This window comes from Erpetoichthys calabaricus, chromosome 2, assembly GCF_900747795.2.
Source record: "Erpetoichthys calabaricus chromosome 2, fErpCal1.3, whole genome shotgun sequence".
Classification (NCBI taxonomy): domain Eukaryota; kingdom Metazoa; phylum Chordata; class Cladistia; order Polypteriformes; family Polypteridae; genus Erpetoichthys; species Erpetoichthys calabaricus.
This window is the reverse complement of record NC_041395.2, coordinates 68,014,109-68,027,043: the sequence shown is the minus strand read 5'-3', so window position 1 is coordinate 68,027,043 and position 12,935 is coordinate 68,014,109. Positions and strand designations below refer to the sequence as shown.

General features: G+C 38.4%; 1 protein-coding gene across 1 annotated transcript in view; it reads right to left on the bottom strand.

Moving 5' to 3' along the window:
- Positions 1-12,935, bottom strand: part of qser1 (glutamine and serine rich 1) — a 163,764-nt gene that overhangs the window by 75,268 nt on the left and 75,561 nt on the right. Inside the window, exon 3 of the mRNA XM_028793880.2 lies at positions 883-1,044. Coding sequence (XP_028649713.1) covers positions 883-1,044 — 162 coding nt within the window. The remainder of the gene's footprint in view (positions 1-882; positions 1,045-12,935) is intronic.

Here is a 12,935-nt window from a genome sequence, read left to right as displayed (position 1 = left end):
TCTGGTTATAGTCTGTAAATTCCCATAGTGTGTGTGCTTTTATACTCTTGCCAAACATATAAGTGTGAAAAAGTATATGCAAATAAAATACAAGGAAATAAAGCCAAACTATTAACTTTATCTTTGCAGGGAGATAACTGTTTGAGACCGTTCTCTGTGGCAGCATTGACTACAAAAGAACACAGCACAGAGTAATTTGTACATCTGGTTGAAAAAACTTTCTGTTGATGAAGAATAAAAGGTAAGCCAATATAAAAAATTCACTCAAGTTATAACAAAGCTCCATATGACTAAAAGACAGTACCACATTTGATGGGGCTATCATCTTGAGACACCAAGAACCGAAGAGTGCCATACAACCCCCTGGTAAACACTTCATCAGTACTATAGCCTGCGGTTTCAGATAAAAATTTATTTTATCTATATGTCCATTATGTGGGGTAACGAAGGGTCACACAGTAGGATGGGGTGAGAATTTGGTTTTAAAATGCTTTAAAAGTACAATATGATCTAAACCGTAAAATGCCTCTTGCAAGACTGGGAGAAGAAATAGTGTACAACAAAATGGGCAATCTGTCATCACCAGCTGTAAGGGTAAATTACTAATCTTGATACCATGCTGGAAACTAGAGGCCATGCAAGCAACATAACCCAGAGAAAGCAAAACATCTTATTTCAGTGATTTCTGAATCATTGACTTTTAAAAAAAATTGTTTATAACAAGCTTGACACTAAATAATGAGCCTAATCTTTGATAATTAACTAAAAGAAATCAGTAACAATTAACAATGCATAAGTAATAGCACACATTTGGAAACTGCCAGGGATCAACATACTGTAAGTCAGCCATCTTTCATTTATGTAGCTATTTATTTGATTCACCTGTCTGCCATGAAGTCGTTCTGAACTGTGGAAGTATGGAAGCTGTGGTTGGTCCTGCTGGAGGGTTGCGTGATTCGATAGCAGAAAGGAAGTTCATGACTGATGTTTCAGTAGTGTTGCTGCCAGTAGTGTGCAAGCCTGTATCAAATATTCCTGAAAGGCCTGTAGAGACAGAGAGGGGGAGGATAGAGAGTACACTTTTCTTTTAGTATAAACATGCTGAAAAATTAAAACAAAAATAAAACAACACAAAATCTGGTTTGGAAAGTCTTTTTAGTGATTTTTAGAAAAATATGGGCAGTAGAATTTAAACTCCAAGAACTCAGAAAAAGGTATATTCGTTTGCAGAGATCTGGTTGAAAGGCTTAGTCTCAAATGATTTATCCATTTATGTATGACTGTTTCATGGGACTACATTTACCATTGTGAAATAGTTCCAGAGCCAAAAGTCATTAACCAAAACTACCAGATTTTTTACTTTGATACCACCAACATGAATATAGTGGTCACATGCTGGTTTATTGTCATATTGTGGTAGGAAGACAATCCAGGAATACCCCTTTTCTACTTGCATACAAAACCGAATAAAGGTGTTTGATAGACATCTATACACAAAAATGCAGAACATTTATTAAAAAAAAGTTTACAGCATTGATTCAAAATTAGAATTTACGTCTTTTTAATTTCTGTTTATTTCCTCTAATTAGACTATATAAATAGTGTTACATGAGCAATAAGCAGTCCCTCTCATGTGCAGATATAACAAAACAATGTACAAGAACATAACATATACAGTGGAACCTCGGTTTGCGAGCATAATTCGTTCCAGAAACGTGCTCGCAGTCCAAAGCATATAGGAGAGTGGCAGATCCCGCTACAATAAATAACCGCGCTTTATAACCAAGCTTTATAAAGCTGGTGTTGCTAAAGTACTGAGACTCAGCTTCGTGTTTTATGGTGCAAGACGGGGACTCGCACATCACAGCGCGCACACATACACGCAGTCACAATTCTGTAGTAAACCGTATACGCTGATACGGATGTTGACTATATGAGTGAGGCACGCCGACTCCAGAGAATAGGAGACGATTGCCCACAATCCCGCAGCGAGAGAGAGAAGAACCATCAGCTCAGTTGTGATCACATGATGCTCAGCAGACAAAGCGTATACATACTACTCGTATTGCAAGACCTCGCTCGTTTATCAAGTCAAAATTTATTAAAAATTTTAGTCTTGCAAAACACTCGTAAACCAAGTTACTCACAAACTGAGTTTCCACTGTATATGTGTGTGTGTGTGTGTGTGTGTATATACACAGTACTGTGCAAAAGTTTTAGGCAGGTGTGAAAAAATGCTGTAAACAAAGAATGCTTTCAGAAATATAAATAATGATTGTTTATTGTTATAAGTTTACAAAATGCAAAGTGAGCAAACAAAAGAAAAATCTAAATCAAATCAATATTTGGTGTTACCACCTTTTGCCTTCAAACCAGCATCAATTCTTATAGGTACACTTGCACAAAGTCAGGGATTTTGTAGGATTATAGTCAGGTGTATGATCAACCAATTACACCAAACAGGTGCTAATGATCATCAATGTCACACGTAGGTTGAAACACAGTCATTAACTGAAACAGAAACAGCTGTGTAGGAGGCTTAAAACATGGGTTAGGAACAGCCAAACTCTGCTACCAAGGTGAGGTTGTGGAAGACAGTTTCATGTCATGGCAAGATTGAGCACAGCAACAAGACACAAGGTAGTTGTACTGCATCAGCAAGGTCTCTCCCAGACAAAGATTTCATAGCAGACTGGGGTTTCAAGATGGGCTGTTCAAGCTCTTTCGAAGAAGCACAAAGAAACGGGCAACGTTGAGGATCGTAGACGCAGTGGTCGACCAAGGAAACTTAGTGCAGCAGATGAAAGACACATCAAACTTATTACCCTTCGAAATCGGAAGATGTCCAGCAGTGCCATCAGCTCAGAACTGGCATAAACCAGTGGGACCCAGGTACACCCATCTACTGTCCGGAGAAGTCTGGCCAGAAGTGGTCTTCATGGAAGAGTTGCAGCCAAAAAGCCATACCTCCGACGTGGAAACAAGGCCAAGCGACTCAAGTATGCACGAAAACGTAGGAACACTGGGGTGCAGAAAAATGGCAGCAGGTGCTCTGGACTGATGAGTCAAAATTTGAAATATTTGGCTGTAGCAGAAGGCAGTTTGTTCGTCGAAGGGCTGGAGAGCGGTACAATAATGAGTGTTTGCAGGCAACAGTGAAGCATGGTGGAGGTTCCTTGAACGTTTGGGGCTGCATTTCTGCAAATGGAGTTGGAGATTTGGTCAGGATTAATGGTGTTCTCAATGCTGAGAAATACTGGCAGATACTTATCCATCATGCAATACCATCAGGGAGGTGTATGATTGGCCCCAAATTTATTCTGCAGCAGGTCAATGACCCCAAAATACAGCCAAAGTCATTAAGCACTATCTTCAGTGTAAAGAAGAACAAGAAGTCCTGGAAATGATGGTATGGCTCCCACAGAGTCCTGATCTCAACATCATCGAGTGTGTCTGGGATTACATGGAGACAGAAGGATGTGAGGAAGCCTACATCCACAGAAGATCTGTGGTTAGTTCTCCAAGATGTTTGGAACAACCTACTAGCCAAGTTCCTTCAAAAACTGTGTGCGAGTGTACCTAGAAGAATTGATGCTGTTTTGAAGGCAAAGGGTGGTCACACCAAATATTGATTTGATTTAGATTTGTCTTTTGTTCATTCACTGCATTTTGTTGATTGATGAAAATAAATGATTAACACTTCCATTTTTGAAAGCATTCTTTGTTTACAGCATTTTTCACACCTGCCTAAAACTTTTGCACAGTACTGTATATAGTGCAATTCGTGCATCCCCAAAACATCAGCATAAAGCTTTTACCTCTTGGCAAAGTTTAAAACCTGCGCATATTTATGTGAATTTCCCCTTGGGATTAATAAAGTAGGTGGCGCAGTGGGTAGCGCTGCTGCCTCGCAGTTGGGAGACCTGGGGACCTGGGTTCGCTTCCCGGGTCCTCCCTGCGTGGAGTTGCATGTTCTCCCCGTGTCTGCGTGGGTTTCCTCCGGGCACCCAGGTTTCCTCCCACAGTCCAAAGACATGCAGGTTAGGTGGATTGGTGATTCTAAATTGGCCCTAGTGTGTGCTTGGTGTGTGTGGGTGTGTTTGTGTGTGTCCTGCGGTGGGTTGGCACCCTGCCCAGGATTGGTTCCTGCCTTGTGCCCTGTGTTGGCTGGGATTGGCTCCGGCAGACCCCCGTGACCCTGTGTTTGGATTCAGCGGGTTGGAAAATGGATGGGATGGATGGATGGATTAATAAAGTATATCTATCTATATTTTTTTAAATTGTGTATGTTGCTCCCTATATATTATAATTACCATTAAACAAAACAAACTCATTTCAAAATTGACCTCAAACTAGCTTTACTTATGCCCATTTATATTTAAAAATCTCAAAAGAGATTAAGATATGAGATGGTGTGGGAAAGTCGACAGTAAACAAAGTTTGTCATTTACAATCACAATTGCACTCATATTGTGCAGCTGACATTGCCATGAGGGAGAGTCAAGCTGAAGTCAGAAAATGGGATTTATTAGAAAATGAAACGAACCTTAAAAAAACTCAATGTCATTTCTCAATGCACTTGCGCCACCTGCCTGGAAGTGCCTGGATTCCAGCAGAATAAAAGGTTTTGTCTCGTCTTTGCAACAACTCATGCACCAGAGTTATTGTCGAACACTCCATGGCAAGGGGTACTACAGTCACTAGTGCAAGTTACTGTGACTTGTTGGAGATCAATGTGAAGCCTGCTATTTGATCCAAGCGGCGGGGACTACTGTCTCAAGGAGGCCTTTTGCTGCAAGACAATGCCTGCCCATATACTGCTAAGGACACCAAGGCTTGTCTGGAGAAAGTAAAGTTTGAGGTGTTGCCACATCATGTCAGTTCCACCCTTTTGGACCACTAAAAAAAAAAAACATCATCTGGGTGGTTGTCGATTCAAGACAGATGATGTCATAAAGAAAGCAGTGGACAAGTGGTTGCGAGGACAAGACAAAACCTTTTATTCTGCTGGAATCCAGGCACTTCCAGGCAGGTGGTACAAGTGCAATGAGAACTGACATTATCAGTTTTGTTAAAGTTCATTCCATTTTCTAACTTTAGCTTGACTCCTCCTTGTATATCACATTATTATGAGAAACTGCACTACACTTTTCACATCAGCAAAAGTTGGATAACTGGGTACTGCAAGTACTAAGACAACAGTCAGACTAATGTGTAAATGAGCAGTTACGTTTCTGCAGTGATGCAGAAGTATTAGAAAAGATGAAGAAGGTGTAGGTGGTGGTGGACTTTAGAGTGTTGCACAAGACTGAGGTGGTAACAAGATAAGTTTATGACTATGGATTTTCTTGTTCTTATAATGAAAACAAAAAAGGAAAGTAGAAATAAAGAAAAAGAATAGGCACAAGTCTAAGATGAAGGTGAAAGGCCTGAAAGTTAATGCAGGTAAGAAGCAGAAATGATGTTGGGGTGGAAGAGTTAGAAAAAGATGATTTTCCTAGTTATGAACAAAGTTTATAAATTTTCTAATGGGCACTATACTGTACAAATAGACACAGGACAATAAACAAACAATACAAAGCAGTTAACTTTCTCATATAAAGATAGCACAGACCTATAATTTACTCTATTTCTTACGTAAGAATTAGCCAAGGAAGAATTTTTCACTCAGGACTGGCTTTAAATGCTGTGGTAAGATTTCTGGTATGTTATCCAGTTAAATTTATAAATCTTTGTCTGGTTTACAATAACTGGAAGTAGCTGGCGATCAATTCCCATAGCTTATGTATGTGTATGCATGTCACACAAACTGAGGTTCATCCATAGTTGGGAGTCGACAACTGCCAAGTCTAAAGGTAGGAGTTTATGCTCTCCTGAGTTTAGCTGTTCTATTAAATTTGAAGACAAAAACCTTTTTAAAATCTAAAGATTTATCTGGCATATTAGTTATTACTTTATCGTAAGTAACACCAACAACAAAAAATACGTATGCAAAAACATTCACTGGCTTTACGCTAGTTACAAGTGGTAAATATTTTCAGCCTCTGATCTTAATGTACAAAGCATTGATACTTAGCCTTTGTCCAGTTCCCATCATCTCAGGAATTATTGGTGATTGTTTGCCTGAAAGCTTTTAGGATGCACAGAGATATATTCACTGCACATATGGTAGGAGAGCATACTTTTATTTTTTTTTTTGTCCAAATGATTTTCTCTTAGTTTAGTTGCAGCTCACAATGGTGGTACTGTTCTTGTAGTCTTTGAGGTTTCAAGGGTGATCCTTTCTTGCTATTTTAAAATATGTTTGCTTGGAGTCTGGTAAGTTTTTTTTTTTTTTCTTTTCTTTTTCAGTAAAACAAACGTATTACCTTTATGATCGGTGTCTCTTGCATGTGCTCTTGCACTGTCATTAAGCAAAACTAGAATCATATGATGCCCATCTTTGTTGCAGACTGTATTCCACTGTTAAGTTCTAGCACTAGGATTTCCCCTTGGAGTGGAGGGCAATCTTGACTTTGTTTTAAACCACACAATAAGCAGCAAGGAGTACAGACTACAGATAACAGAAGCTGGACCTAAGCTTAGTTGATGTAGAGTGGGAGCAGGGATCTGTTGCTTACACTGGATTAAAAAGCTGTAGGAATTTTGCCACTGGTGTCTTAGGTAGGCATAAGTCAGACCTTTACATTGTTAACTATTGAACAAAGATTGGAGTTGAAGATGCAATTATCTATCTGCTCCACAAGGCTTATTCTCACCTTGACAAGGCTGGCAGCATTGTGATGTATATATTCTCTAATTTCTTCAGTGCCTTCAATACTATCCAGCCATCCCTGTAATGGGGTAAACTCAGACACATGCAAGTGGATGTGCCTATGGTATCCTGAATAATGGACTGTCTGTCCAGCAGACTACAGTTTGTGAGACTCAAGGACTGTGTTTCTGATACAAATGTGAGTAACACTGGAGCACCACATGGAATAGTCCTGTCTCCTTTTCTTTTTACTCTGTACACCCCAGACTACACATATAACACCAGGTCATGTGACTTGCAGAAATTCTCAGATCATTCTGCAAGTATGGAGTGTATTGATAATAAAGGGGATCAGACAGAGTGTAGGAGTCAGGTGGAGAACTTTGTTTATTGGTGCAAAGAGAATTGTCTGCATCTTAATATCAGCAAAACCAAGAAACGGATTTTTTGACTTTCAACACACCAAAGCACCTCTATGTCTGGTCACTATTGAATGTAGAGGTGGTCCATTCTTACAGGTACTTGGTGGTCCACATTAATGACAGGTTGGACTGGTCTCAGAACACAGACGATCCATGTAAGAAAAGGAAGAGCAGGCGCTTTATCCATAGGAGACTGTACTCCTTTAATGTGGGAAGTGACATCCTTCACATTTTATAACTCTGAGACGGCCACTGCAATTTCCTACACTGTGGTTTGCTGGGCCGGTAACACTCACTGTAACTGTGACAGCCAAAGTTTTTTTTTTTTTTCTTCTTTTTTAGTCTTGTTTTTTGTTCAGACCAAAGCGTGAGTGTATATTTATTTATTTACTTACTTATCGACCTATTTATGTATCTATTTAAAAAGCATCTGTAAAAAGCCAAATTTCCACCTGGGGACAAGTACAGATCAATCTGTCTATAAGTTTGTCTATCAGGTCCTTGCTGACACCCAACCCCAGTCTGGGATACATGAGAGATCCATTGTCACAGTTCCACATATTCTTTAGCATATTAAGATATATCACTTTGGCATAGGTCTGGAGATGTGTTACTTCCAAATAAATGGGCCTCCTATAACTGGGTTCAGAACAGTAGTCTCTATTTTGCATAGGGCACATGTTCTCTGAAAAAAACGGTTCTTTTATCTCAATATTTTTGCTAATTGCTTATTCCTTCATCACACACTTACCAAACAATTCAATAACAGCAAAAGACACTCTAATATCAGAGAAAAACAGCACTTAGCTTCAAGTTTTAAGTGCATATTGTGTAACAGGACAAACATTTGTAAACCATTGTAATAAACATCCAGAGAGCAGAAGAATGTGTCAACTGTACTTTTTAATCATCTTTTCAGATATTGCTTAAGATAATTAGCCTGTTAATACAGATGCCCAAAATGTCTGCCTGCTTCCTCTGTAACTCAGAAAATTCTAGCATGTTCATGGTTATATGAAACATCTTGTGCTTGACTTACACCTTTCTTATTTTGAACTTTTTCCTTGGATGTTTATACTTGAAAAAGGCCTTGTCTTACAACTGAAAATGATTCTTACAGTAAATAGTGTACAGCATTACAGCATCTGCTTTTCCTTGTATAAACATAACACTTTTATTTTCAACCACAAAGTGAATGCAGCCTAAATCAATACGTAAATATACAGCAAAAAAAGGCATCCAAGTCTACAAAGTTAATTAAAGCACAAATCAAATAATATTTAAATATTAATTACATAGTGTACTTGTGTCTATAGGTGACAATACTGAAATTTTTGAATGAATGAGGAGTGTTGGATAGCGATACAGTAATCATCAAGTTGTTATATAAATTTTACTGATGTGCTGAATATGGATTGAGTTGCAGACTTAATGGTGGTAGCAAGAGTGAGATGTGAAGAATGTGCCCCATAATCTGATTTTTAATGGCAAATCTGTTTCATTAAACGGATGACCTAATGCAGGCTGTGGGAGCAGATGTGCACAGTACAGTGTACTGGAAAGCAGCTGGCAGGATGGAATCCGTGGTCATTGCAGGGCACATTCGCTCTCAGATTCACACATACAAGTACCATGAAAATGAGTTAAGAATTAAAAGAAAGATCTAGTAAAGGAGGTGAAATAGGCTGAGGTTTGGACATGAGGAAAGATAAAAGTCGACAGTGAAATGCACTGTGAAGGGTAATTGAGAAAATTAAGCCAAATTGGAAGCCTAAACACAACCTAAGCACTTAATTTAAGGATGCCCTGCAAGACAGAACAGGGAAGAAGGTAATTTGTAGTCAATTTTAGAAAGCAAAAGTAATGGCTCTTAAACTTAACATTAACACAATGGGTCTGAATTAATAGGGGGCAAAGGGCAACATTATGGAATGCACTGCACAGTGGAACCTCGGTTCATGAACGTCTCGGTACACGTATAAATCGGTTTATGACCAAAAAGTTTGCCAAACTTTTGCCTTGGTTTATGACCACACACTCGGTATACGAACAAGCCAGTTTCCCTTTCGGTTTGTACATGTTCAGTCTCTCCCTGTGCATTTCCTGTGCAGCGAGCAAGAGAGAGAGAGATGCATGCACACACACACACACACACACACACACGAGAGAGGGAGAGACGCACTCATAGGCAGCGCAAGAGTTGGACGCATAAGGTAGGAAGGCAGTTAAAGAATGCACTAGGCTTGATTTTGTTTTCACTTCTGTTTACAGCGATCGGTTCGTAGCGTGCATTGTTGCAATGTTACTTTTCTTGGTGGTTTATTAAATTACGGATTTTTTCAAATGTTCATTTTTTTCCCTGTGCTTAAAACTCTTTAAAATAAGTGTTTTTAGTCAGCAGTTGGTAGCGCTATATATAGCGCAAACTATTGCAGTGTTAATTTTCTCTGTTGTTCAAGGTTTTCCCAGTGTTATTCAATGTTGTTACATTTAGTTTACTATTACGCTGTGCATTCTATGGTTTAATTAACTATATTTGTGCTTAAAAACTTAAAAAAAATATATATATTTACATACAGTTCGTATGGTCTGGAATGGATTAATTGTATTTACATACAATCCTATGGGAGAAATTGCTTCGGTTTACGACCAGAGTTTTGGAACGAATTATGGTTGTGAACCGAGGTTCCACTGTATATACAACAACCAGGTTGCTAAATGACATTTACACTACACAGTGTACATAGGTGCAGGAGGAACAGATGAAAAACTTCCACCAAGAAGACACCATTTGACTTTCTTGCCAATTGATAATGAGCTGTAAATGACCAAGGAAGTTGAAAGTGACAATCTTAGTATAAGTGGATCTTAAGTTCAGTCTAGGAACAACCTCTGTGACTGCAGCTTTTTGGCTCAACCAACTTCTGGTTTTAATTGCATTCCTCTCTTAATTACACAATTTGGTATTTCCCAGTTTGTATATTTTGGTGTCAATTCATGAATTTAAAAAGCTGGTTTACTGAAATATAGCAAGCATTTCTATATGTTACTTGGAGATAACGGAGTATTTTTTTAAATAATGTTTTGTTAAAATTTTATGATCAATATAATAATTTTCCTTCCACCTTTTCTGGTGTTCTGGGGCCTCATGTATAAATGGTGCGTACGCACAATAATGTTGCGTACGAACGTTTCCACGCTCAAATCGCGATGTATAAAACCTAAACTTGGCGTAAAGCCGCGCACATTTCCACGGTACCTCATACCCTGGCATACGCAAGTTCTCCACTTGGTTTTGCAGAATGGCGGCACCCAGGGTCAAAGCAGTGCTACTGTTCCTGTGTGGTTATCCTTTCTTTTTTAGATCCGCATTCATACCCTGGCATACGCAAGTTCTCCACTCGGTTTTGCAGAATGGCGGCACCCAGGGTCAAAGCAGTGCTACTGTTCCTGTGTGGTTTTTCTTTTCTTTTTTAGATCCACCTCGCTGATGCGGCTTTATAAATACACTGAAATTAACCGCATATTGTTTATTAGTTTAATGCATCTGATTGTAATTAACCTGTAACAATATAATGATCCACAGAATGGTCAAACTATTCCAAATACCATAACTGCTTTAGCGTTGTTACTCTTGCTGCACCTTCTTCCTCTTGCAGCTGCTCCTGTTAGGTGTTGCCATATCGGGTCATCTTTTTCCATATTACTCTCACTGCACTACTCAGAGTATATCACTGTATCTCAGTGTGAATCATAGCTGTACAGCAGCTGATCGGAAAGAGAATTATCGGTATACAGCATCAAGCACACGCTGCCTCAGCCATGATGTCTATTGAACTGCTCTCATATGACAAACGCCTCAGAGCCTTTTCTGTACTGACCTCGCAATTCAGAAACAGTTTCATCCCAAGAAGTCTAAATGCACTCAGTCAGTCCATCAAGTGCTCCTGGCAGAACTGTTTGTACTTATAAGTAAAATTACCTTACTGTAAACTTGTGATACAGTTCTAATATTGCACAACCTGAGCCACTTTATAAAGCGCGTATTTACATATGATGACAATATAATTTTTATGATGAAATGCAGCAAAATGTGTTTATTATACAGAGAAAACTTTAACTACACGTTGCCTCAGCGCTAGCGAGCCGCTGGCGCTACGTTCATGGATTGTTCCTGCCTCGTGCTCAGTTAAAGAATCAAGTTCATTAATTGTCATTGTTAAATTAAAATTGAGGGAGCAAACTCCACAGAAAAAAGGTGAATTATTAGGAAAATGATACACACAAAAAAACAGTTAAGCGCTTAAAACTCTGGCAGAAAACATTTTCTAAATTTCCTACTCTCAAACTTCTCTGCCTTTCTGAATTCAGAATAAGAAAGCAACAATAAGATCAGTTAGAGGAAAAATGACTCATTGATTGTGAAACTGTTTAGAACAAAAATGTATAGCTACAGTGGGCCCCAGGACTAAACTAGAGAAAAGCTTATCTAACTTAGTATAATTTCTGGGTCCCATTTGTGATCATGGTGAAATATCTGGTTTTAAAAAAAAAAAAAAAAATTGGAAAGAAACTTAAGAGAAGAAGGTGAAGGACTGTCCCTTCAAGTAGTCTCCGTTACGCCTGTCTGTTGACCTTCTCTTTTTAGACATGCCAAGATTGAACAAAGCTTCTCCATTCTTACTCCAAAGTTGTGATTTTCCCTTAATTTCTTAAATCCTTAATTCTGTGTAGCTGGTGACATGCACCACTTCTGTTGCATCACTGCCATTATGCAATCTTTATGTACAAGGGGGTATTAAGTATCACTAATTTACATGAAACATGTTTTCTTTTGCTTGGATCAATGTATTGCTTACTAGTTATATTTTGGCAATTTTCTTAAAAAGAAAGTAAATTGAATCTATACACTTCTTAATTTTCTATTTATCTCCTATTGATGAGACAAAATAAATGGCTACTTTTATTTTTCTTATAAAAAAATCATTATTTTACACTTTAAACTTTACACTTGCTGGTACAGACTCAAATCAAATGTATGTTTTATTATGTAATAATAATAATAGCAGCTCACTACTCAAAACAGTAAATGCAGGGAAGACCTGGGTTCGAACCAGGATCGACCTCTTGATTTAGAAGCAACCATTCTTACCTCTAAGCCAGCCATTCAACTGATATTTGGGCTTCAGTTTTTACATATTGACAGCAACATGCAAATTGAATAATTTTTTTTTTGGTTATATTGTTGAATAAAGGTACACTTGATTTGTTATACCTTTTGTGAAAGTGTTTGATATTTAGACTTCAGTCTTCACTCATTATACACTTCATGTCAGCATTTTGTCAATTACTATTATAACATGAAAAATGTTTCTGTTTTAGTTATATGTTCAACAATTCTTGCCTCATGTTTCCTGTCATCCTACATTTACCCAGATCATTTTAGACACGGAGCATACATGAAATGTATGTATTCCAAATAACAATATATTATTTACCCTATACAATTCCAAACACCTAATTCCTAGATAAAAAGACTTCAGCGTCTGACTTGACTTCAGCTGCCTCGGTGAGGGACGAGTGAGCAAGCTGCCTGCTGCAGTTTCTAATTGACACATTTTCAAAACAAAGACGCAAAAGAATTTAAGGTGGCCCGGCCCTACGGCTTTTTTCATAGGCTTCAGGGATTCTAGTGTTAACAAACCTATTGTAGAACTATAATCAGCATTTGTACAATTCCTGTTGAGTGCATTCACACA